General features: G+C 44.5%; 1 protein-coding gene across 1 annotated transcript in view; it reads left to right on the forward strand.

Annotated features, from left to right (window-relative positions):
* LOC143211108 (cGMP-dependent protein kinase, isozyme 2 forms cD5/T2-like) overlaps positions 1–23,065 on the forward strand; it is a 59,557-nt gene that overhangs the window by 22,303 nt on the left and 14,189 nt on the right. Inside the window, exons 2-5 of the mRNA XM_076428550.1 lie at positions 13,506–13,634; positions 17,980–18,148; positions 19,532–19,595; positions 21,218–21,390. Coding sequence (XP_076284665.1) covers positions 13,506–13,634; positions 17,980–18,148; positions 19,532–19,595; positions 21,218–21,390 — 535 coding nt within the window. The remainder of the gene's footprint in view (positions 1–13,505; positions 13,635–17,979; positions 18,149–19,531; positions 19,596–21,217; positions 21,391–23,065) is intronic.

A 23,065-nucleotide genomic window follows, 5' to 3' on the forward strand; every position in this document is an offset into this window, starting at 1 on the left:
AAAAGTTTTCATTACCATGAATATAGGTTTTATTTCCATTTATATCAAGTAACGATGTGGCTTGGAGGTAGCGTGCCGGAATAGTACGCCGTTGACCAGAGTTCGATTCCTTGTCGGTCAGAGTTTTTTTATCAATTAAACTTTCCTTATTTGTTTGTACTACTATAATATTATTATTTATTATAGTGATAATGCTCTTTACATGCAAAAATTAATATTTAATTTCAATAAAGCATAACATGGAAATAATGTGTTACATGCATAAAATAACTATAGAGATAAAGTTAATACTCACAAGTATTATTACATGCAGCAATGGTACTTATCATAGAAACATGAAAAGCAAAGCACACAAAAACATCTAGCACATCTAATAAATGCAAGTGCATTACATGCACATTTGCTTTTGTGTATTTCTGTATCATTATAATAAATAATAGTATTATAGTAGTACAAACAAATAAGCAAAGTTTAATTGATAAAAAAAAACTCTGACCGACAAGGAATTGTGAGTATTAACTTTATCTCTATACATAGATATTTTATGCATGTAACGCATTATTTCCATGTTATGCTTTATTAAAATTAAATATTAATTTTTGCATGTGAAGAGCAGTATCACTATAATAAATAATAGTATTATAGTAGTACAACAAATAAGGAAAGTTTAATTGACAAAAAAAAACTCTGACCGACAAGGAATCGAACTCTGGTCAACGGCGTACTATTCCGGCACGCTACCTCCAAGCCACATCGTTACTTCATATAAATGGAAATAAAACCTATATTCATGGTAATGAAAACCTTTAGTTATAAATATCTTAAAAACTACGGAGTATCTGCGGCTATAATGGGGTATACACGTTAACAGGAGAACGAGATCTATAACTTTACAAAGTTTCAATCAAATCGGAGGGGCATCGACCTTGCACTCTCCTTGTGAGACGTAAGACGTAAAGACGTGGAAAAGACGTGAAAACGGCGACTCTAAGTCGTCCTGTGCTATCTGGGTATACATAATAAGAAATTGAAAAAATAAAGTTTGACGTATGGAAAAAAAAACTACTATCGACAGGATTCGAACCCCAGAGTGTCCGCTCCGTAATCGCACGCCTTATTTTTTTTTTTAAAGCTTTATTCAGGAAACAATGATAAACAAGTATTAGAATGTGCAGTCGGAGACCGATACTGGAGAAAATGCTGTTGTATTATACGTTCTGTTATACAGAAAATTACACTCTTGCCACAGTATAATACAGTGAACGTTTGTAGCGACTATTACAATCGTAGATGAAAAAATAACATATATATAGATATACACTATAACGACGGTTGGTCAAAACTTGAAACTTGAAACTTTATGCGATCGAATACTTTATAAACGCTCTTCATAGGAATACTACCCAGATAACACAGTCTGACAGAGCCTACCACCGGACCCAGCCAGCAGAGCCCCTGACCTACAGGTTACGGGCAAAGATAACGCTTGGAGCTGCGTCGAGACCAGGCTTGCCATATTCCGCGCGGTACCAGGCCCCACCTCGCCACGCTACTACGCTGAGCCCGCCCCACTCTTCCCACTAACACTGACGCGTACCGTTAACTTAGCTTGCTCCACGCGGTACGCGTCAGTGTAGTGGGAAGAGTGGGGCAAGCTCAGCGTAGTAGCGTGGCGAGGGGCGCAGCGGTAAGGGGCCTGGCAAGCGCGGAATATGGCAAGCCTGGTCGAGACCCAGACAGGCCGATTCAGCCGGGCCCCTGTGCACAAAATGGCGCGAATATCACCTGCAGGGGGCTCGAGCCCAGGGCCTGCCGGCCGGGCCGGAATTCAGCCTGTTTTTGAGAGGGCAGCACGGTCACACTAATGTGGCCAATCAGTGCTTCGATTGAGCCTAACTTTTCTCGCGCATGCACGACACAGGGCGGGTCGCATCAATGTGGCAGTACTGTGCAAATGTGTAGCAGTCTCCCTTTTTACCGACAAAAGTATAATAAGTTAATAAATAAGACCTCTGAGGGCCATTGCTGCCTAGATTGATCTTTTATCTGGCGTTTTTGACTACTGAAAAAACCCGTGTTTGTATTATCACGAAATGAGAACGCGAATCCCACACCCTTGCAATCTTGCAAATCGGCCGAACACCGGCCCGGCCGGCAGGCCCTGGGCTCGAGCCCCCTGCAGATGAAATTCGCGCCATTTCGTGCACAGAGGCCCGGCTAAAATCGAGCCGGTGTGCTGTCTGGGTAACTGCGAACTGCGCAGATCTAGAGAAACGCCGGTCGATACAATCATAGTGTACAAAGAAACTAGATATTCACGCGACTATATTAGAACGCTTCGCACGCACGCAACGCCATCCTTAGGACGTATTTCTAACAACAAGATTGCACATTGTTACATGTAGAGAATACATATACTACAACACATATCGGAAACAAAAAATATATAAACGAGTTGAATGGTCAATAATTTAACGCTCACAACCACTTTAACTTATTCTATGTCTTAAAGGCTGGTCTTATACATAACTATAACTATTTTTTAGCTTGATCCATAATTCTGGATTCTTTTTTTTTGCGCGTTCTAATTATTCCGTAAAAAAAATAACAGGAAAAAGACGGAATTTTTATTTCTTAACCTCTATGTATCGGGTTGCGGGATATATACATATCCGATAGCACACCGGCTCGATTTCAGCCGGGCACCTGTGCACAAAATGGTGCGAATTTCACCTGCAGGGGGCTCGAGTCCAGGGCCTGCCGGCCGGGCCGGTGTTCGGCCGATTTGCAAGATTCCAAGGGTGCGGGATTCGCATTCTCATTTCGTGATAATACAAACACGGGTTTTTTCAGTAATCAAAAACGCCAGATAAAAGATCAATCTAGGCAGCAATCGCCCTCAAAGGTCTTATTTATTAACTTATTATACTTTTGTCGGTAAACAGGGAGACTGTTATGCATTTGCACAGTACTGCCACATTGCTGCGACCCGCCCTGTGTCGTGCATGCGCGAGAAAAGTTGGGCTCAATCGAAGCACTGATTGGCCACATTAGTGTGATACCGTGCTGCCCTCTCAAAAACAGACTGAATCCCAGCCCGGCCGACAGGCCCTGGGCTCGAGCACCCTGCAGGTGATATTCGCGCCATTTTGTGCACAGGTGCCCGGCTGAATCGGCCTGTCTGGGTCTCGACGCAGCTCCAAGCGTTGTGTTTGCCCGTAACCTGTAGGTCAGGGGCTCTGCTGGCTGGGTCCGGTGGTAGGCTCTGTCAGACTGTGTTATCTGGGTAATATACAGGGTGTCCCAAAATTCGTGTACTTAATTGAAATGGGAGGTTCCTGAGACCATTCTAAGAGACATTTTCCTTTGCACCAATGTCAACTGCGGCTTTGTTTAGGAGTTATTAACGAAAAACACGGACCAATCAGAGCGCGCCCTGGGCCGCCGCGCCGCGTCGTGTCGCGCCTTGCCGGCAAGCGAGTGTCGGTGGTACGCCGTGACATCGCAACGAACAAGAGTTTCTCGATTATGTGAATGCTCTCCGATTTCAATGAGCTTTGGATATGTGGTCAAGGCCATTATTCTGAACAACATTTCTCTTTAGACTATTTGGCGGTTGGCTTTGGTTTACGAGATAATCGTAAAAAAAGAGAAGAAGCAGAAACTGATTGTATTAAAAACTCACGTATTCAGCCGTAAAACCATTTGCTGCTTCGAAATGTGTGTCACTGGGTCACTCGGTGACGAACTGCACAGATGTCTTCAGGTATACGGCAGTACCGATAGCCAAGGGACGTACGGCCAGGTCGACGAACTGCACTGCCGGTGGTAGAAGGCCTAAGGGATGCGCGGTCAAGTCGACGATCCAAAATTTAACTTTCACTTTCGAATCGATAAAAAATTCGTATGTTTATTTCACACAGAAGCCTTGAAATTTCTCCACACTCACAATCACTGATCACATTTGTCAACACATAGTTATGCACTAATAATAATTGCCATATCCCTTGTACTGCTGCACAAATCACAACAATCAGGTAATGCAATCACTATGTAGACTGCGGATTTCATGCATTTGTAGCAAACAGGAGTAGGTGCATTTTAATACAGTAGAGAGATTAAAATAATTTCAAAACACCATAGTATTATTTTCAACTTCTTAAAATGATCACAGTGAGAATCAAATATCTGTCTGTCTCCTGTCCCTTGTAATAGCGGCAGCCAACATTAATTTTGCATAAAGATCCGCAGTCTAGTGATTAGTTTAAATACCAATATCAAAAACACAGCTAATAGCAACCGTTAGCTTTGAATTGACAAGTCTTTGGAGATGTTCTCTCTACCGCGGCTCGAACGACACTGATTTTCCGCAAGATTTTTCTAAAGAATTTAGGAAGGGCATTTAGAGTGTCGAAATTCGAAATGCACGCTATAGCACGTTTACGAAAACGAAGGGAAAACTTGTCCTATCGATGGCAACTTAGCGCCTACAATTTGACTTTCGTCATGTTCTAATAAGAACAGTTTTCCGTGATTTCTACTCTCCATTGGACTTCTGTGCACTGTTCGATGGTTAAATCAGCTGTGACTGATGATCCGTTTTCGGACGGGCTTTTATACTGAAACAGGTGTGTTTCGTCGTCGTTCGGCTTCCTCGCGTTCGGGCTCCTTGGTGTTGAACAGCTCGCCGACCCAGGGTTCTAAACGACAAGTGGAGTGACGACGCGAGGAACGGAGTCGGTACGGGTGAAATAACTGAGACGAGTCGGTTGCGGGTAAATAAATTATACTCGCTGCCTTTCGGACGCGTAAGCTACGGTGCCTCAGGATACGGTTCCTCAGGATATAGTGCACGTTGATAATGCTACGGTGCCCGTGAGTTTAAAACGTGTGACCGTGAGAGTACTACCTGTAAGAGGCGTAGGGTGCAGGCAGGATGGACAGGAGTAGGGTTAGATCGCGACTGTCGTCGTGATCTCCCTACCTAGGCCGGGTTGTAGTGGTCCTTCGATGTCCGTGACGCACGGGTCATCGAAGTTCCTCCGGACAGTCGTTCAGGGAGTTCGGTCAAGGTGACGCACCTTGTCTGGCTCGACTGGCCTCGTGGGCGACTCGCCTCACGAGGGTGACTTTCTAGGCGGTTCTTAGGCGACGTCGAAGGGTGACGCACCACTTCTAGTTCGGCCGATTTCGTGGACGACGCGTCTCACGAAATATACCGGTGACGCACCGGGTATGTTCGAGGTGGAGTACAACTCGCACCCGCGGAGCGACAGGATAACTGGACAGGAGGTTCTCCAACGAAGTCAAAGGGGTGACGCACCGCTTCTTATTCGCTGGCTCTCGGAGGCGACGCGCCTGGCGAAAGTGACCGGTGACGCACCGGGTGTTCGAGGTGGAGCACGGCTCGCACCAGCGGACGGGCAGGACGGCAGGGTTCCGGCGAGGCCGAAGGGGTGACACACCGCTTCTTAATCGTCGACTCTCGGAGGCGACGCGCCTAGCGAAAGAGACCGGTGACGCACTGGGTGTTCGAGGTAGAGCACGGCTCGTACCAGCGGAACCAGGATGCCGATAACGCCGGAGACGTGGACAACGGTTACAGGTAGAATACTCACAGCACTGGCATATCGCACGATGTTGTCCCTGGATAACTGCTGGCAGACTCAGGTGCTTCTAGTCTGTTCGCGACGGCTTTTATAGGGATGGTTTGGTGGTAAGGGATGGTGGTGCGGTGCGGTATTTTGATAATGACGTATACCGTCTTTCGAACAGTATTTTGGAAATTTGATTTGGATTCCCGTTGGAATACGGGCCTGGGTGCGGGGTACGTGCGGTACAGGCGGTGTTGTTGTTGTGACAGGAGGCCGGTGGTACGTTACTAGATCGCGACGTTGTGTATAACCGGTGGAGGTTTGCTAGGGGTTTGTTCGTAACAGGCCTACGATATGTAGGTCTGTTACACCCCCCTCCTTCTTCGGGGTGACGAGCGAAAGGCGGCGGGACTGCTTTTTATTCAGGTAACAATATGTGTTATACAAAATTTTCCGGCGGTTAGCAGTCGTTACACTGGCTGGATCGTACAAGGTAGCTTAATAGACTTCTATGAGTCGCTGTGCGCCGGGAGGCCTGGCCTCTTTATTTCTATGTGTACATAGTCTTAATTCCTAATCGTGATTCCCAAACCAAATACCCTTTTACCCGTATACTTTATATTTTCGCGTTTTACTGCGTCGCCCTGGTGTCCCGGTCTTCCCGTCGCCTGCAGCGTTGTAAGAGCCCGGACCGGTCGAAGTGAAGGATCCACCGTTCGTTCCCCAGCGACGCCAGGAACCTTTTCGACGTTACTAGTCTTAGTGGTACTTCCACTCGTCTGCCATTTGGGAGCAGGTACCATGCTGAGGGGCATGCTCCCTCCTTGCCTGCGTACCTGATAGGCGTTTTTGTGTCGCGGTGTCCGGTGGTTGTGGGGAAACCCTTATTTCCTGGTTGCTCGTTTTTGGGGTCTTTGTCCCTGTAGCCTGGTCTGGTTGGTCCCGGCTGTCCCTTTTTCGTGACGTAACTGGTGTTGTTTCTGGACGTTTTGCTGGACCTTGGCTGCCTGTCCGTGTTGGGACTAACGGTGTCCTGGCTTTCACTATACTTGGAGCGGGGACCTCTCGTTTTCGTGGTTGCTCCGTGTCCATGAACCGGGTGGTTCTTTTCGTCCCTGGCTGCGGCGTTTCTGGTGGTGGTGCCTCTCGTGGCAGCTGGCTCTTCTGGGCCGGTGTCTGCGGTGTTGCTGGGTCTGATTTTTGCCCCGCTCTCTGTGGGAGGGCACGCGGTTTTGTTGGTCGTGACTCCCTACGGGGATGTGGTCCTCGTGGTGTTGGTTGCTCTCTCTGTGGCCGGGTGCCTCGAGTTTTGACCGGTGGCCGTAGTGTCGCCTCGTCTCCGTTCTTCCACCAATTAGGCGGCTCGGGGAGGCCTGCCGGGAGTCCAATGGACGGCCCGTGTCCCGCTAGCCTCCTGTGTTCTTCGATGCTGGTCGGTGGTATCGTTGAAGCGTCGGAGCTGATGCTGAGGGTTGACCCTGCGCGTTGTAGCTTCGTCTCTAATGGTTTCTTGAACCATGTGACTGCTCGGATCACGGTTGGTCCCTTCTTCGGTATGGCGGGGTCAGTTGGTCCCCCCATCAGTCCTATCGGTCTCCGGGAGGTGGTTACTGGTCGTGGACGGGTGGCCTTCCGGGCTGTAACGGTCTCTGTGGTCGGGTCCTCCCTCGTACGGGTAATGGTGTTGGCTGCTGGCTTGGTCCGGTGTGGCTGCTCTGGCTTATGCTCTGGGCCAGGTGTCGTCTGTGCTCGGGCCGGTTCTTTTAGCGCCTCCGTTGTCAGCACGGGCAGCGACCTTCCTTCCAGGTGTTTTGGAGTTTCTGGCGTGTGTGGGCGCTCCTCGCTGTTGTCCGTGTCATCGAACAGTCCCCGGAGTTCAGCGTAGAAGTCATCGTCCCTTACTATGAGGTCGGTGTCCATTGTACGTGATCTGTGGATTGAAAACAGGCTACTAATTATTTTCCGGGGTCGGCCTCGGCCGCGTGGGGCCAGGTTAGCCGTCTGGTCGGGGCCGGGTGCGGGCATCCTGGTTCGCTCCGCGGGGATATCTGGTTGCCCGTTCGGTTCGGTGCTCTCCGGGCGAGCATCGTTTTCGGAGTTGTGTTCCGGTTGGGGCTCCGGCAGTCGGGTGTGTCCGTGGCGTGATCGCGGCAGTGGCCCAACCAGACCTACGGCCACGGTGTGCCACGGTCGTGTCCCTGGATTAGCGTGGAGGCGCCCTGGTGGCGGTACAAGTGGCGACTTATATTGTGGGCAGCTGACGCAGCTGCGAACGTGCCGTGCGATGTCTCGGAACATCCCTGGCCAGTGGTACCTGTGGGCAATGCGGGTGCTCGTTTCGGCGATTCCTAGGTGTCCCGCGGTGGGGTCATCGTGAAATTGCCGTAGTACTGCCGCTCGGTCGGTTGCCGGTATGCATATTTTCCACGCGTTTCTGGAAGCTGGCTTGTTGTAATCGCGTTGTGGCGGTATTCGTCGTTGCAGCCGTCCCTCGTAAATTCGGAAATCGGGAACTGAGGCGGGATCGTGTTGTACGGCTTCCATCTTCTTCTCGTACCAGGAGTCGTTACGCGGTTTGGTGCGGAGGAGACTGACGCCTGGTACCGGTTTGATGCGGGATAATGCGTCTGCTACATGGTTCGGCTTTCCTGGCCGATACTGGGTGTCGAAGTCATACCGCCGCACTCCGGGGGCCCATTTGTACGCTCCGGCGTTGATACATGACAATTGGGCACCGGTATCATGCAAGGCGGTGCTTTCCTTTCCCAATATCCGGGTTGGTAGGGAGGGACGGGGTGGGTACTTTATCCCTGGGGCCGGCGCGCGCCCGTCTACGGCGGGCCCCGGTTGTCGTTTCCCGACGGATGACACTCCTCCGTGCGTATGCCGTCTCGACCACATCGCGAGCAGAATTTCCGATAGGCGTTTCTACACTCGAAACGGGTGTGGCCCCGTTGTTTACACCGCCAGCAGTGTGTCATTCGACTGTAGCTGTTGGTGTTGTCACCTTGAATCACACTGGCGTCCCCTTCCCCACGGGGTGTGTTGCTCAGTCGGGCGAGTCGTACCTCGATGGGTTCGGCGCGTGTTTGGTTTGGCGTGTGGTCCTGGTTCTCGTTGATGGCGGCGGCGAGAGGCCGGCTGGCAGTCCGTTGCATTTGGTTTTTCCGCTCCATGGCTCTCTCGATGCGTTGCACGTGTCGGAGCAGGTCTCGGATGCTGGAAATCGTTTCTGGATCGATGATGGCCGTGTAATCGGGCAGCATGTTCTCATATATGGTTTCCAAGTATTCGTCCGTCGGGATGAGCGCTCGTCTCATGAGGGTGGTGAGCGCGTTCATGTACTCATGGAACGGTTCTCCGGGTTTCTGTACACGTGCTCGTGCTTCGCGGGCTCGTTGCACCGGGGTCTTGTGTCCGGCGTAGACCATCAGGAAGTCTGCGGTGAATTCCTCCCATGTGCTGATCTGGTAGCGGTTGTCCCGGTACCAGTCTTGGGCGTCTCCTCGCAAAAGTTCCGGCATCCCTTCTAACAATTCGGCGTCGGAGATGTGGTATGAATGGGCTAGTTCCCTTATCCGTTCGAGGAACCGGAAAGGGTCCTTGCCGTCCGTCGTGCATCCCCACTTGCGCATCCGGTCCATTCTCTTTCCGGTGTCGTCTTGCTCGTCTGCGGCTGCTCTAGTGGTGCCGGCCATCGGGTCGGCTTGTCGGTACGTGCCTGGTTGCATGGTGTTTAAAAATTGCGGGGTCTTCGGTTCGGTCATGTCGAAGAGGTCGGTGATCTGCAGGTTAATCAGATCGGCCCAATGTTGACGGTGTTCGTCCGTAGTCCCGGTGATTGACCGATTTCCTCGGCGGGGTTTACAACGGTGTGTTCGAAATTTCGACTCTCGGGGCAGGTAATACCGGTGCGCATCCAGAGATGGCGTCTGGGGTACGAAACGCTTGTGTGTGCCGGCGCGGTCACGGTTCAACGCGGCTCAGAAATGTTACGCGGCGTACTGGTCCTCTGGTTACGCGCGCGTTACCGTGTTGAACCGGTGATTGTTTATTTTGAAAAGCTAATCGCGACGCGGATGCCTTTCCGTCAGTCCCTGTTCGGGCGCCATGAAACAGGTGTGTTTCGTCGTCGTTCGGCTTCCTCGCGTTCGGGCTCCTTGGTGTTGAACAGCTCGCCGACCCAGGGTTCTAAACGACAAGTGGAGTGACGACGCGAGGAACGGAGTCGGTACGGGTGAAATAACTGAGACGAGTCGGTTGCGGGTAAGTAAATTATACTCGCTGCCTTTCGGACGCGTAAGCTACGGTGCCTCAGGATACGGTTCCTCAGGATATAGTGCACGTTGATAATGCTACGGTGCCCGTGAGTTTAAAACGTGTGACCGTGAGAGTACTACCTGTAAGAGGCGTAGGGTGCAGGCAGGATGGACAGGAGTAGGGTTAGATCGCGACTGTCGTCGTGATCTCCCTACCTAGGCCGGCTTGTAGTGGTCCTTCGATGTCCGTGACGCACGGGTCATCGAAGTTCCTCCGGACAGTCGTTCAGGGAGTTCGGTCAAGGTGACGCACCTTGTCTGGCTCGACTGGCCTCGTGGGCGACTCGCCTCACGAGGGTGACTTTCTAGGCGGTTCTTAGGCGACGTCGAAGGGTGACGCACCACTTCTAGTTCGGCCGATTTCGTGGACGACGCGTCTCACGAAATATACCGGTGACGCACCGGGTATGTTCGAGGTGGAGTACAACTCGCACCCGCGGAGCGACAGGATAACTGGACAGGAGGTTCGCCGACGAAGTCAAAGGGTGACGCACCGCTTCTTGTTCGTCGGCTCTCGGAGGCGACGCGCCTGGCGAAAGTGACCGGTGACGCACCGGGTGTTCGAGGTGGAGCACAGCTCGCACCAGCGGAAGTACAGGATACTGGACAGGAGGTTCTCCAACGAAGTCAAAGGGGTGACGCACCGCTTCTTATTCGCTGGCTCTCGGAGGCGACGCGCCTGGCGAAAGTGACCGGTGACGCACCGGGTGTTCGAGGTGGAGCACGGCTCGCACCAGCGGACGGGCAGGACGGCAGGGTTCCGGCGAGGCCGAAGGGGTGACACACCGCTTCTTAATCGTCGACTCTCGGAGGCGACGCGCCTAGCGAAAGAGACCGGTGACGCACCGGGTGTTCGAGGTAGAGCACGGCTCGTACCAGCGGAACCAGGATGCCGATAACGGCGGAGACGTGGACAACGGTTACAGGTAGAATACTCACAGCACTGGAATATCGCACGATGTTGTCCCTGGATAACTGCTGGCAGACTCAGGTGCTTCTAGTCTGTTCGCGACGGCTTTTATAGGGATGGTTTGGTGGTAAGGGATGGTGGTGCGGTGCGGTATTTTGATAATGACGTATACCGTCTTTCGAACAGTATTTTGGAAATTTGATTTGGATTCCCGTTGGAATACGGGCCTGGGTGCGGGGTACGTGCGGTACAGGCGGTGTTGTTGTTGTGACAGGAGGCCGGTGGTACGTTACTAGATCGCGACGTTGTGTATAACCGGTGGAGGTTTGCTAGGGGTTTGTTCGTAACAGGCCTACGATATGTAGGTCTGTTACAATACAATTTTGTCTGGGTCTTTTTTTTTTGGGACAGGCGAGCCTGTAATTTGAACATGAAAGTGTAAGAGGGCTCCTGAAGCATATACAATTTTGTCTGGGTCCGGAAAGGGCCTAATAGTCGTGAAGGAACGCGGACCTTGGAGAGTGCCCCTCGTGTCGCGAAGCGATGTAGCGTCTCTGATTGGCACGCCCTTGTGTCAGGAAAACAGGGGTAGACTAACGGGAAATTGTCCTGGAGGGTGCACGTGTACTAAACGTCCCTCGTACCTGACCGTCGTGGGTCCAGTGTTCAGTACGGTGAGTTGTAAACGGGTCCGCTGCCCCTCGCTACCCTCATTTGAGGGGTCCTAATCCCGGTGAAATGTTTTATAGCGTTTTATGTTAATGGACGGCATCGAGGTACGGAACTTATACCTGGTTTCTGCCTTGCGAAAGTCGTTTTCAGCTCATATTTTGCAAACCAAAGCCAGTTGACAAAAAATTGTGGTAACAGAAATAGTTTTACTTAATAATTTTACTTAACAGTTGACAAAAGTACTTCGTAATGCAAAGTACAAGTTGATTTTGTTTATTGTTCAATGACAATGTAGCTAAACTGTCACTTTAGGCTTCTTAAAGTCTTGTTTCAGTACAGGTATAAATAAAATGTAATACATGGAAATGTTTAAATATCTCTGTTATTTGTGATTGTACGAAAAAATGTCAGAGGAGAAATTTGCATTGTTCAATAAGGTAAATATAATGGTCAAATAAAAAAATTTTTTGGAAATCATATTTTTGAAATGTCAAGGTCATTGTTATTTTTATTTAAAGGAAGTCATATAATTTTTCCTATAATATTCCTATTCAGAAAAAAAGACAAATCCAACGATGTGCCATGTTCCATAGTTGAGGTGAATTTCAAAATTTTCAGTCGCTTTGGGGCACGTGATCCTTTTTTTCGATCGATCTCAAACTTTGCACAAATTTGTTTCTCACCTAAAGGAACAATTCTGGGGGGTGCGGTGCTTTGTATCTCCATAAAAAATGTTCACAGGTATAGCTTTGGACCACCCTAGTGTACAGAGTTGCAGAGTACGTACATAGTAGGCGAAATGACACTACAGTAATTCTTCCATCGAAATCCTGGGTCGCCTGTTCTATCGAAGTCCAGTGCCTACTCACTCCACTGCCGGCCAACGCTGCGCCGCGCCGTAGAGCGGCGATGATTGATCTCGGCTCGGGTATATCGGTGTGAACACCACACATTGACTCCGGTCAATCGAGTTCTCAAACTTCTTAATTTTAATGATCGGTTTATGGGACTTTTACTAGCTTATTCCTGCCGTTTCTCTGATTAAAATGATACCAAACACGATATAATTTCGACGTTATTTAGTGGTTTAATCGACGGTAAAAGTTTCGAAGGCAACGAAGACCAGCGACAACGCGAGCCTTTGGAATGTGCCTGCGACGTCGACTGTCCACGTCTCTTTCTTTCTCATACGCTCTTCTTCGTTGCGTTCGAAACTTTTGTCGTCGATTAAACCACAAATATTGGCCAAATTATATCGTGTTTGGTATCATTTTAATCAGAGAAATGCCACGAATATGTTGGTGAAAGTTCCATAATGATATCATAGAAAATAAAAAAGTTGAGGTCTTGGTATTTCATTGTGATGACGCACGGGCCTTTAAACTGTGCCGGCGACGGCGACACGCTTCGGCCACGCGATCCTATTTCATTCTGTCCTTCTCTATGTTCGGCTCGTCGTTTGAAGTCTCGGCGCGGTAGACGCAGTCATAAAAATTTAGCCACCCTATTCTATCGAAGTCCGTTCAAAACACGGGTGTTGGGACTTCGATAGAAGAATTACTGTATTGGTTTCCCTAAAATGAATATTTTATTATTTTCCGGTGTATCTGAAATAATTTTTGATATCGTATATTAGGTTCGAAGAAAAGTTCGGTCGCATTTCAATGCTAATTAGTCATTGGGATACGGGAATTACCTGAAAGGTTACCTGAAAGATGGCAACAAGTTGTTACAAATAATGTAAAAAACGGAATTTCGAAGAGAAAGAATCTTAGAATACGACTACATTTTTTAACGTTTTTTCACACTTGAACCAGTGGAAACGTTTGCAGAACAAAGATATGTCTAATATTGTTCCTAATAATTAGTTTAAATCATTATTTATTAATAAGAATTCACCAAGTGGCAGGAACGTTTCCTATTTCCATGATGTTGTACAGGAGAGCTACCGATAGTTTACCTAAGGAGTTGTGGAGCCCATAAAAACCTTTTTTTTTGTGCCACGCACAGCTAGGAGTCCTGCACCCTGCTGTGGAGTTGTCAACCCGCTCGAGAGATATGGCCTCACCGGCTCGAAGAAAAGTATCGGAGCCGATTCGTCGGAACCGCACAGATATGAACAGTGCCACTTAAACCTGGGTAAGAATCTCGGCCCGGTTGCCGAAACCGGTAAAGTATGAACCAACCCTTAAAGGCACCTGCCTTCAAACGTGAAAACGTCGTCCCAGAAAAGATGCATTTATGGACGTCTAAAAAGCGTCTTACTGAGACGTAAGACGTAAAGACGTGGAAAAGACGTCAAAACGGCGACTCTAAGTCGTCCTGTGCTATCTGGGCTGACACTCGATTTTTATGTTCGAGTTGCCCCCACCCCCCTACAGCGGGCCCTGCTGACACTCGAGTTTTATCCAAAAGCTACAAAAATGCACTTATGAAAATGATTGTACATCGTTACAGTGGTATTTATTAAATTACTCATTAAATTATTTTGATAGCCGATAGGTGATTCTTAAAGATTGCGATGTACTAAACACGTACCCGGAAGTCATTTTTCTTCATTATCCTCAGTTCGATTCGAAGAAATAAAATTTTTAACTTTAACAATTTATTTTGCTTTAACCGCACAAATTATATGAATGTTTCTTATATAGAACGATTTTATAAAGACAATCTAGTGGTATATTTTTTTATAACATCATGAACAGATGTAAACATGTTTAAATAGGGCGAGAATTTTTGTTCAAATCTATTTTGAAAAATAAAGATCTAAAGGGGAAACCACTGATACAAGTTCTTCGGTTTAAGCGAAAAGAATTTTGAGTGTTGAAAATTTGCATCTATTCTAAAACTTAGGTTAATCAAAATCTGGGGATGGTGGAGAAAACAACAATCAGATTCAGACAAAAAATGTTAGTTGTACAGAATGGAAATTCTTATCGTAACATATGTCCAAAGAAATAAATTCATTAAATAAATTCCCCATAAATGCATCTTTCAAATATTAATAATCGTAAATTAAAAAGAACGCAGTTTGTACTGATCGTCCACCAGGAGATGGCAGCGATTTCGAATTTTCGACAGTGGGGCGCAGGGGGATTCGCGAGACCCCACTCTTGACGCCAGGCTAGCGCGGAGTAGGGATATCCCGTGGTTCCTACAAGTTTCTCACTGCCATCTTCTGATGGACGATCAGTATTTCGAGAATTAAGTGTGCAAACGCGTGAATCTTTTTTTTGAAATTTGTTCCTCGTTTGTGTACACACAAATACTTAGTTTAAATAATATTTATACTAATTCTGCAACATTAAAACTAGAACTACCAAGGGGGGGGGGGTCAAAATGACATGCTCCTGATTTGTTCTTTTTGAAATATTAAAATTATAAATATGATTTCTTGAGAAATTGTTTTAGGAACTTCTCTATTAAAGTTCATATTTAAACGAAACTAATACGAAATCTAAATAAATGCAATTTTGTCGTTATTATAATTACTAAATGACCATCACTCAGTACACTACTTTCTTCACGTCAATAAGTATTTAATAATATCTTGACGTAAAAATCTCTATTTTATTGTGCAAAATTTTAAAGAACAATGGGCAAAAAACCATGAAGAAGTTATGTTTAATTCTCCACAGTTAAACAAGTATCGTCGCTACAGAAAATATGTTCAGCTTCGGTATTTGAAAGTTATAACTGCTAATATGCAAATTGAAAAAGTGTCGCGCTCTCTGCAGAATAAACTTTCCGCGACGAAGGTTCCAGATAAATGTCACGTTGTAATTAAAGTACTCACGACTTTGTATATATGTATGTATAAAGGAACAACTACCGCGTTGACCTAATTGGTTGCCTCGCAAATGTCAGTGGTCCTTCGACTTCGCAAGTCGTTCGACCTGTAATATGATTAAATAATCAAAACATTAGCTTCCATCATTTATACGGAATCGATCGGCAATCGGAAACAAATATGTAATCTAACTCGAATGAATAAACACACGAATTACATAAAATAAAGACATTCCCCATTATTATTAAAAGTTTTAATATTTGACAATATTAATATTAGCATTTAATAATAATGATTACTAGACTGCGGATCATTATGCAAAATTAATATTGTCTGCATCGATTGCAAGAAATAGAAACTAAATTGAATGTTATTGTTTGTTATTGATTGTAATAGAATTTAAAAAATTTTTCAACAATTTCGAATTTCATCTACTCAATTTTACTGTAAATACACTGTTCATTGGTTAGAAAAGTGAATATTCAAATTCAATTTGACCATCCAATGAATATAATTTTGTAACAAAAAAATTTTCCAAGTCTCATTTAAATTTATAAAATTAACTAACAATTGTAGATTATACTATTTCAATGATAATATCCGTATATTTATAAAAAGAACATGATACAAGCTATTTTATAATTCATTTATCAAAAAGTGATAAAGAAATAAAGAAATATTCACATACTCTTAACCTAACATAGTTACTGATGATTGAAAATAATTGTGCTTTCATAAACATTGACCTAAGTACTTAAGATCTGTAAATACATAACTTATATCGATTTATAGTATTACCAAATTTCATAATGACAATGAAATAAAAATGTCTTAATTGAAATGATAATATTATGTCTTCCAAATTGGGACAATGTACCTTAAGAATTTAGGAACTATAAAATAACTAAACTACATAAAACAATATTGCACCTGTTAAATAAACCACTTGGATTAAAGCATTAATAAATGAATGAATATCTTCCAAATTGATATTTTGGGTAAACTTTACTTCACCGGACTCAACATTTGTGCCTTTCTCCTATAAATTACGAGGTATTTGGTATGTAATCCAGTAGATTTGTACCCGGGGCGGCTGCAGATCGAAGTTTCGATCCTGTAGGATCAATGGTTAAGGAGTTATGCTCGCTTAAAGTTGAGCAATCTGCAGTGCTTTTGACAGGTAAGGGTAATTAATGACTTGGTTGATGATTAGGTCGGGGGCGAGGGTAGGGCAAGGACCGACCGTTATGTTCGGTAAGTGGCTTGCGGTCGTCACTACAAACCAATATGTCGGCGCCCTCACCTGTCAAAAACACTGCAGATTGCTCAACTTTAAACAAGCATAACTCCTGAACCATTGATCCTATAGGATCGAAACTTCGATCTGCAGCTGCTCCGGTTACAAATCTACTGGATTACATAACAAATACATCATAATTACACAAATTTTGAGTCTAGTAAAGTAAAGATCAGCCGATATTTTAACCTTCGGTCGGGCGCAACGGATCTGAGAGGCACAGCGCGATCATTTAGTATCCGGAAAACACAAGCGACTCACAAGTCACCCCCACCCTTGGGGAGGGCCAAAAAGACGGCCCTACGAATATAGACGGCACCAAGTGCACTATTTCCCTAACAGCAGTTGTATAGATGAACTTAATTAGGTGTTTATCCCGTCAAGCACATTGCGCCCGAACTCGGCGGTCCAGATATTGCGCCCGACGGAAGGTTAAGGGTGTGCGCATAACAGAGCGTCTCGAGAAGGCCGTGGATCGTCTCGAGAAGGCCGCGGCCGTCGATGGACGTCCATGCGGCAACAAATCTCTAGCGGGCCGACGGCTCCACAGCAGGGAGCAGGGCTACCTGAAAGAAAGGTCCCTTTCCCTAAAAGAGGTGGGGAGCCCACGGAGACCTTTTTTTCTGCCACGCACAGCAGGGAGCCTTGCTCCCCGTCAACCCGCTAGAGTGCAGGCCTGGGCGCGGTTGGCTCGGGGAACACATGTTGCTGCTTCTCCTCTTCGCTTGGTCGACAAGTAAGTCCCCACCACGGCCACTCCGACTCTTCCCTTAGCCTTAGCCTTAGCCATAGCCTTAGTTCTAGCACGAGCACCCCCACGATGCTGCACCGGCAGGTTACTCACCACTACTATGTAAACATGTACACGCACATAAGACCCTTGCCCGAAGCTGTGGAACTAGCGCCATTTACCAATTCCTTTAATTTCGTGGGGGTGCTCGTGCCAAGGCTAAGGCTAAGGCTAAGGGAAGAGTCGGAGTGACCGTGGAGGGGACTGACTTGCCGACCAAACGAAGAGGAGAAGCTGCAACATGTGTTCCCCGAGCCAACCGCGCCCAGGCCTGCGCTAGAGATTTGTTGCCGCATGGACGTCCATCGACGGCCGCGGCCTTCTCGAGACGATCCGCGGCCTTCTCGAGACGCTCTGGTATGCGCACACCCTACTTGGGACTGTAGCATTACATCTTCCAAATTGGCACAATGTCCCTTAAGAATATAGAAACTATGTATTGTATCGTAAACTAATACCTATTGTACCTGCTAAATAAATCACTTGGATTATAAAGCATTAATAAATGAATAAATTTCCTCTAAATTGGTATTTTAATTTCGACAGTAGTATTATATCTTTCAAATTGGTATTTCCTGATCAGCCACTATGTAACGAATTTTTGCAGAGGGTAAAGTCGAAGTGTCGCGTGATGGCAAGTACTTGAGTACTCTCGCGCCAGGGAAGGTCCTCGGCGAGCTAGCAACCCTTTACAACTGCAAAAAGACAGCGACGATAACAGCAGCCACCGATTGGTTGGCCGACAGGCAGGCCGAATACACGGACTTCTTAAAGAGGTACATATATATTTCACTTACCAAACAAAATACAAGACGTTGTGACAGAGATCAACTGCGGGTTACGTCGAGTTTGAGTGAAATAAAATGGCTGTGCTATCAGAGTCGCCAGATCAGAGATTTGCTACGAGAATTATCAGTAGATAGGAATAATTTAATAAGGGACACCAAAATTTCTCGATCCAATAATCACTCATAACTTACAAAATGGGAAGCAGAGGGGAATGATTCTTGTGGGATTATTTAAAGGAAGATGCGCTAAAAATATTCCAATTTGTTAGAAAGCTAAACTCGGCTAAACTTGAAAGATAATCTGTTAAATAGAAAGGACTTCGTTGCCGCGTTGAGCATTATTTTTGGCTGCTCTTTACTTTACCGGACTCAAAATTTCTGCCTTTCTCCTATAAATTATGATGTATTTGGTGCGTAATCCAGTAGATTTGTAATTTGTACCCGGGGCGGCTGTAGATCGAAGTTTCAATCCTGTAGGATCAACGGTTCAGGAGTTATGCTTACTTGAAGTTAAGCAAGTGTTTTTGACAGGTAAGGGCGCTGCCATATTGGTTTGTAGTGACGGTCGCGCGCCACTTATCGAGTTGGTTGGAGATTAGGTCGAGGGAGAGGGCAAGGACCGGCTGTTCCGCTTGGTAAGCGGCTCGCGGTCGTTACTACAAACCAATATGGCGGCGTCCTTACCTGTCAAAAACACTGCAGATTGCTCAACTTTAAGCAAGCATAACTCCTGAACCGTTGATCCTACAGGATTGAAACTTCGATCTACAGCCGCCCCGGGTACAAATTACAAATCTACTGGATTACGCACCAAATACATCATAATTTATAGTATGCTCTTCAATTAAAAAAACAAAGCAAGAGAATGTATTAAATAGGATCGTTAGGGCATCGCATTAAAGAGAAGCAATTTTTATCGTGAAAAATACTCTTCTTAAAATGTCCAACTTTCAATGTTTATCACAACTATAAAATATTTATTAAACTGTACTAATTTCTTCATATCCGAGGTCCATAGACATTTAGGAAGCAATGTTCATTTGAAAGTTCATTTTATCCAAAATGTCACTGAAATTCTCGATCCGGATCACTGTGTGGGTTAAGCCAGTCTCTTATTAATTATGTTCTTACACCCTCTCCGCCGTGAGTCAGGACGCAACAACACCCATTAATCACAGACAAAATTAATAAATCTCTATTCCACTGTTACACCGAAATTAGTTTCACTTTAGCCAAATGCTTCCATCGTATGTCCTCAACCCTATACGCGGAACGCATAACTTCCTAGAGTTCCTCGAATGATCACCGTTACATAAACTAACATTTCCAAACCATCATTGCACAAGTATTTATTTCTAATTTTTCTTTCAGCGTTCCTATCTTCAAAAACCTACCAGAGGAGACGTTAATCAAAATTTCGGACGTCTTGGAAGAGGTGAGATTTACAAGTTTAACTAGATTGTGGAAGTTCGTGCAATTCTATTTCTGCAGAAAGATTACCACTTACGAGATTCACGCTTTTTCTATTAGCTTTCCTACCAGTCGGTGAATTCACAGGGTGAGTTATGTAGACTTTTATAACCATTTTTTCATAGGAACCTTTCGAATTGTTACAACTTTTCGTTTTAATGAGTAAGTCACGAATTTTTAATCGCTTAGAACAGGCCTGGCCAACGCGCGGCCCGCAGGCCGCATGTGGCCCGCCATGTTAAATTGTGCGGCCCGCCAGGCGATTTTATATTTCTATTGAAACTTTTGTTTCTTGTTGTATGTATACAAAAAATATTAAATAAATGAAGTGTCATTGTTACAATGCGCAAGTGCGACTACGAACTCCAGTTCTATATTTGATATCTTTGATATAATTGAGTTACAGTGCAACAATGAAATGAAACAAATTTTTGCGTCCACATCAAAATTTAATGTTTACAATACTTATATTACATCCGAGAGATATTCCAACTTAAGATATTTTGCACAACGAGTTGTAAGTTGTAACTGCTTTTGGATCCGCATATGTTTGTGAAACATTTTTCTCGAAGATGAAATTTACAAGAGAGTTCATCACGTGCTTCATTAACTGATGCCAATTTAGAGAACCAGCTAACAAAAGATGTGCAACGTCGAACGTAAATATAGATTCACAAAAATTAAGTGAAAGAAAGGATAAACAAATACTCATTAATTAGGACTCGAGAGTTAATTATATTGAATCATATTATAACAATAATGTTTTATTCATTTTGTATATGTGTTACATTTTTTAAAAGCTAGTTTACCTAAAGTGCGGCCCGCTGTAACGTTACACGTCATCAAAATTGTCCGTGAAACCATTTGGGTTGGCCAGGCCTGGTTTAGGATAAAATGAATTGTTTGACTTACGAAGAGCATCGTTCATGTTTTCAATGTCGAGAATAACTATGGAAAGGTGTCGAGAAATAATTGAAAAGAAAAGTTTCGTGCCAAGAACCATTCTATTAAATTTTCAAAATCATATCCACATTGACTTTGCAACATTTAACTGTTTCTTTCAAAATGATAATGTACATATTTTTTATGTAATATCTTTATGATTATCGATTTATAATAATTTTTATATTCCCAATTTATCGCAGATTTATAAAAATTCTCATTTTCGTAGACATGCAAAAGTATCGATATAAATGGAAATATCGTTTCACTTATTAGAGGTTTTATTACAGTCGATAATTAACATATTTATGATTATGATTATGATTAAAAATATATTTATGAATAATTCTTAGAAACATTCTAAGAATTCATTTTCATTTTCACTTTCATTTAGAAACAGATTGTTTTAATGTAAGGTCGTTAACTTCTGCAACTGGTTCTAATGTTTTGATCACCCACTGTATGTTGGGAAGAAAATGAAAGCATTAATTATTGTATGGTGTTGTTGTCATTTATTGTCACTTCTTTATTATGTTTCGATATTCATCTGCTGTGCGTAATTGCATAAAATCTGCACGGTATCTGTTATTATTAAAATCTTGAATCATCTTATCCGTTCTGATTCGGTTGTACTCTGTTCTGTAGACTTTCTACAACAATGGAGACTACATAATCAGGCAAGGAGCAAGAGGAGACACATTCTTCATTATAAGCAGAGGTCAAGTGCGTGTAACTATAAAGCAACCTGACAATTCAGAGGACAAATACATCAGGACACTGGGCAAAGGCGATTTCTTCGGTGAAAAAGCTCTCCAAGGGTAAATTATATATATATTCGCCATTTCTTCACCGTGCAAAGAGCCAAATATCAGCAGTACAAAGATTGAATTTCTTTCGAGAGCCAAATTTCTTTATAAGAACCCTGTTTTTAGAAATCATTTAAAACTAGGTACATACATTGAATGGAACTAGATATCATGCTTTATAATAATCTTATTTAGTGTTATATAGACTGCTGATATTTATGCATTTCTAGCAAAATTGAGTAGATGAAATTCAAAATTGTAGGAAAATTTTATAAATTGAAGATGTATATTTATGATTTCTTATTTATTAACACTTTACCTACCGGAAGCCTATTAATATATAGGATTTCCAATAATTGTGCTGTACCAAAAGAAAGCATAGAAATTTTCTTTTACATTGCAATTCCAGTATTTTGGACAGTAGGCTGTGACAGCAGAACAACATACTTCTGGGTCCGAATAAGTATCGCTTTACGCTAGCACGAAGTGCCGGCACAAGCTGAGGGCAGCATGAAGGCAGTCTTTCGTTTAAGAGGGCAGCACGGTTGCACAAATGTGGCGGACTTCGGATAATATCCCTTGTGTAGTTAACCGAAATGTATAAATTATGTAAAACCTTTCTATATTTAACATGTTTGCACAAATTGTCATTATAAGACTAAAAATTAATATATTAGCGAGTAAAGAATGGACATTCAGAGAAATTTAGTAATATAATTTAGAGGAACATTAACAAATTGTTCATAGAAATACAGTAAATGCATGTGTGGGTACCCGGTTGACTACACAAGGGATATACATGGTCGACATCCGCCATATTAGTGCGACGGTGCTGCCCTCTTAAACGAAGGCCCTAACCCAGACCGGGCCAGCATAAAGCGATACTTCTGCGTCCGAATAAGTATTGTAGGGAGATGCCATCTCTGAGCGGCGAGAATACCGTCGAATGTCACGACGTTAGTAACTGTAACGACGCGACGCGACGATTCGATATCTGTTATTATGTTTATCGATTTCGTTATTCATATTTGTAATATGCGATTTCTTTGTCATTCTGGTTCGACGTACGAAAAACGAAAAGACGTGTTTGATCTCAGACGGAGATTCAGACGGGATAATTTAATTAGTTGTATTTGTTATAATTCAAATTTCGTATTAAAACATTTCGAGTTTACGATCGTATTATTCAATTTACGATTTAAATCCTACAGTATCGTTTTATCCTGCCAGGGTGTACTGTCCAAAATCGAGCTGATTCCGAGCATCCTCAGCTTCGAGCGCGTTCTGACTGGTTAATGCTCGCCATCTGCTGGCATTGTACGATTGCAGGCTATGCTCGATGTCGGTTCGAGGCAGGCCTGGCTGACTGGGATCCTAAATGAAACTATTAGATGACGTTATTGAGAGTGACTTGTTAGTTCACAATGAAAGTTTCTGTTGCTATTGAAGGTTCCATTAAAAAGTGTTCAGTCATGTATAGAATAGATTTTTCAAAGTTCGGCTTCTATTTGTAGCAATCGATACAGACAATTTTTATTTTGCATAAAGATCCGCAGTATAATTGTAAGACTCATTGTAAGACAAATAATAGTACTTACTTACGTTTAACCTTTATACAATAATAATAACTAGACTGCGGATCTTTATGCATTTATGAGTTCCAAAAATTTTCAAAAAATGCTAGAAT

Source organism: Lasioglossum baleicum, chromosome 8, assembly GCF_051020765.1.
Source record: "Lasioglossum baleicum chromosome 8, iyLasBale1, whole genome shotgun sequence".
NCBI classification, from domain to species: Eukaryota; Metazoa; Arthropoda; class Insecta; order Hymenoptera; family Halictidae; genus Lasioglossum; species Lasioglossum baleicum.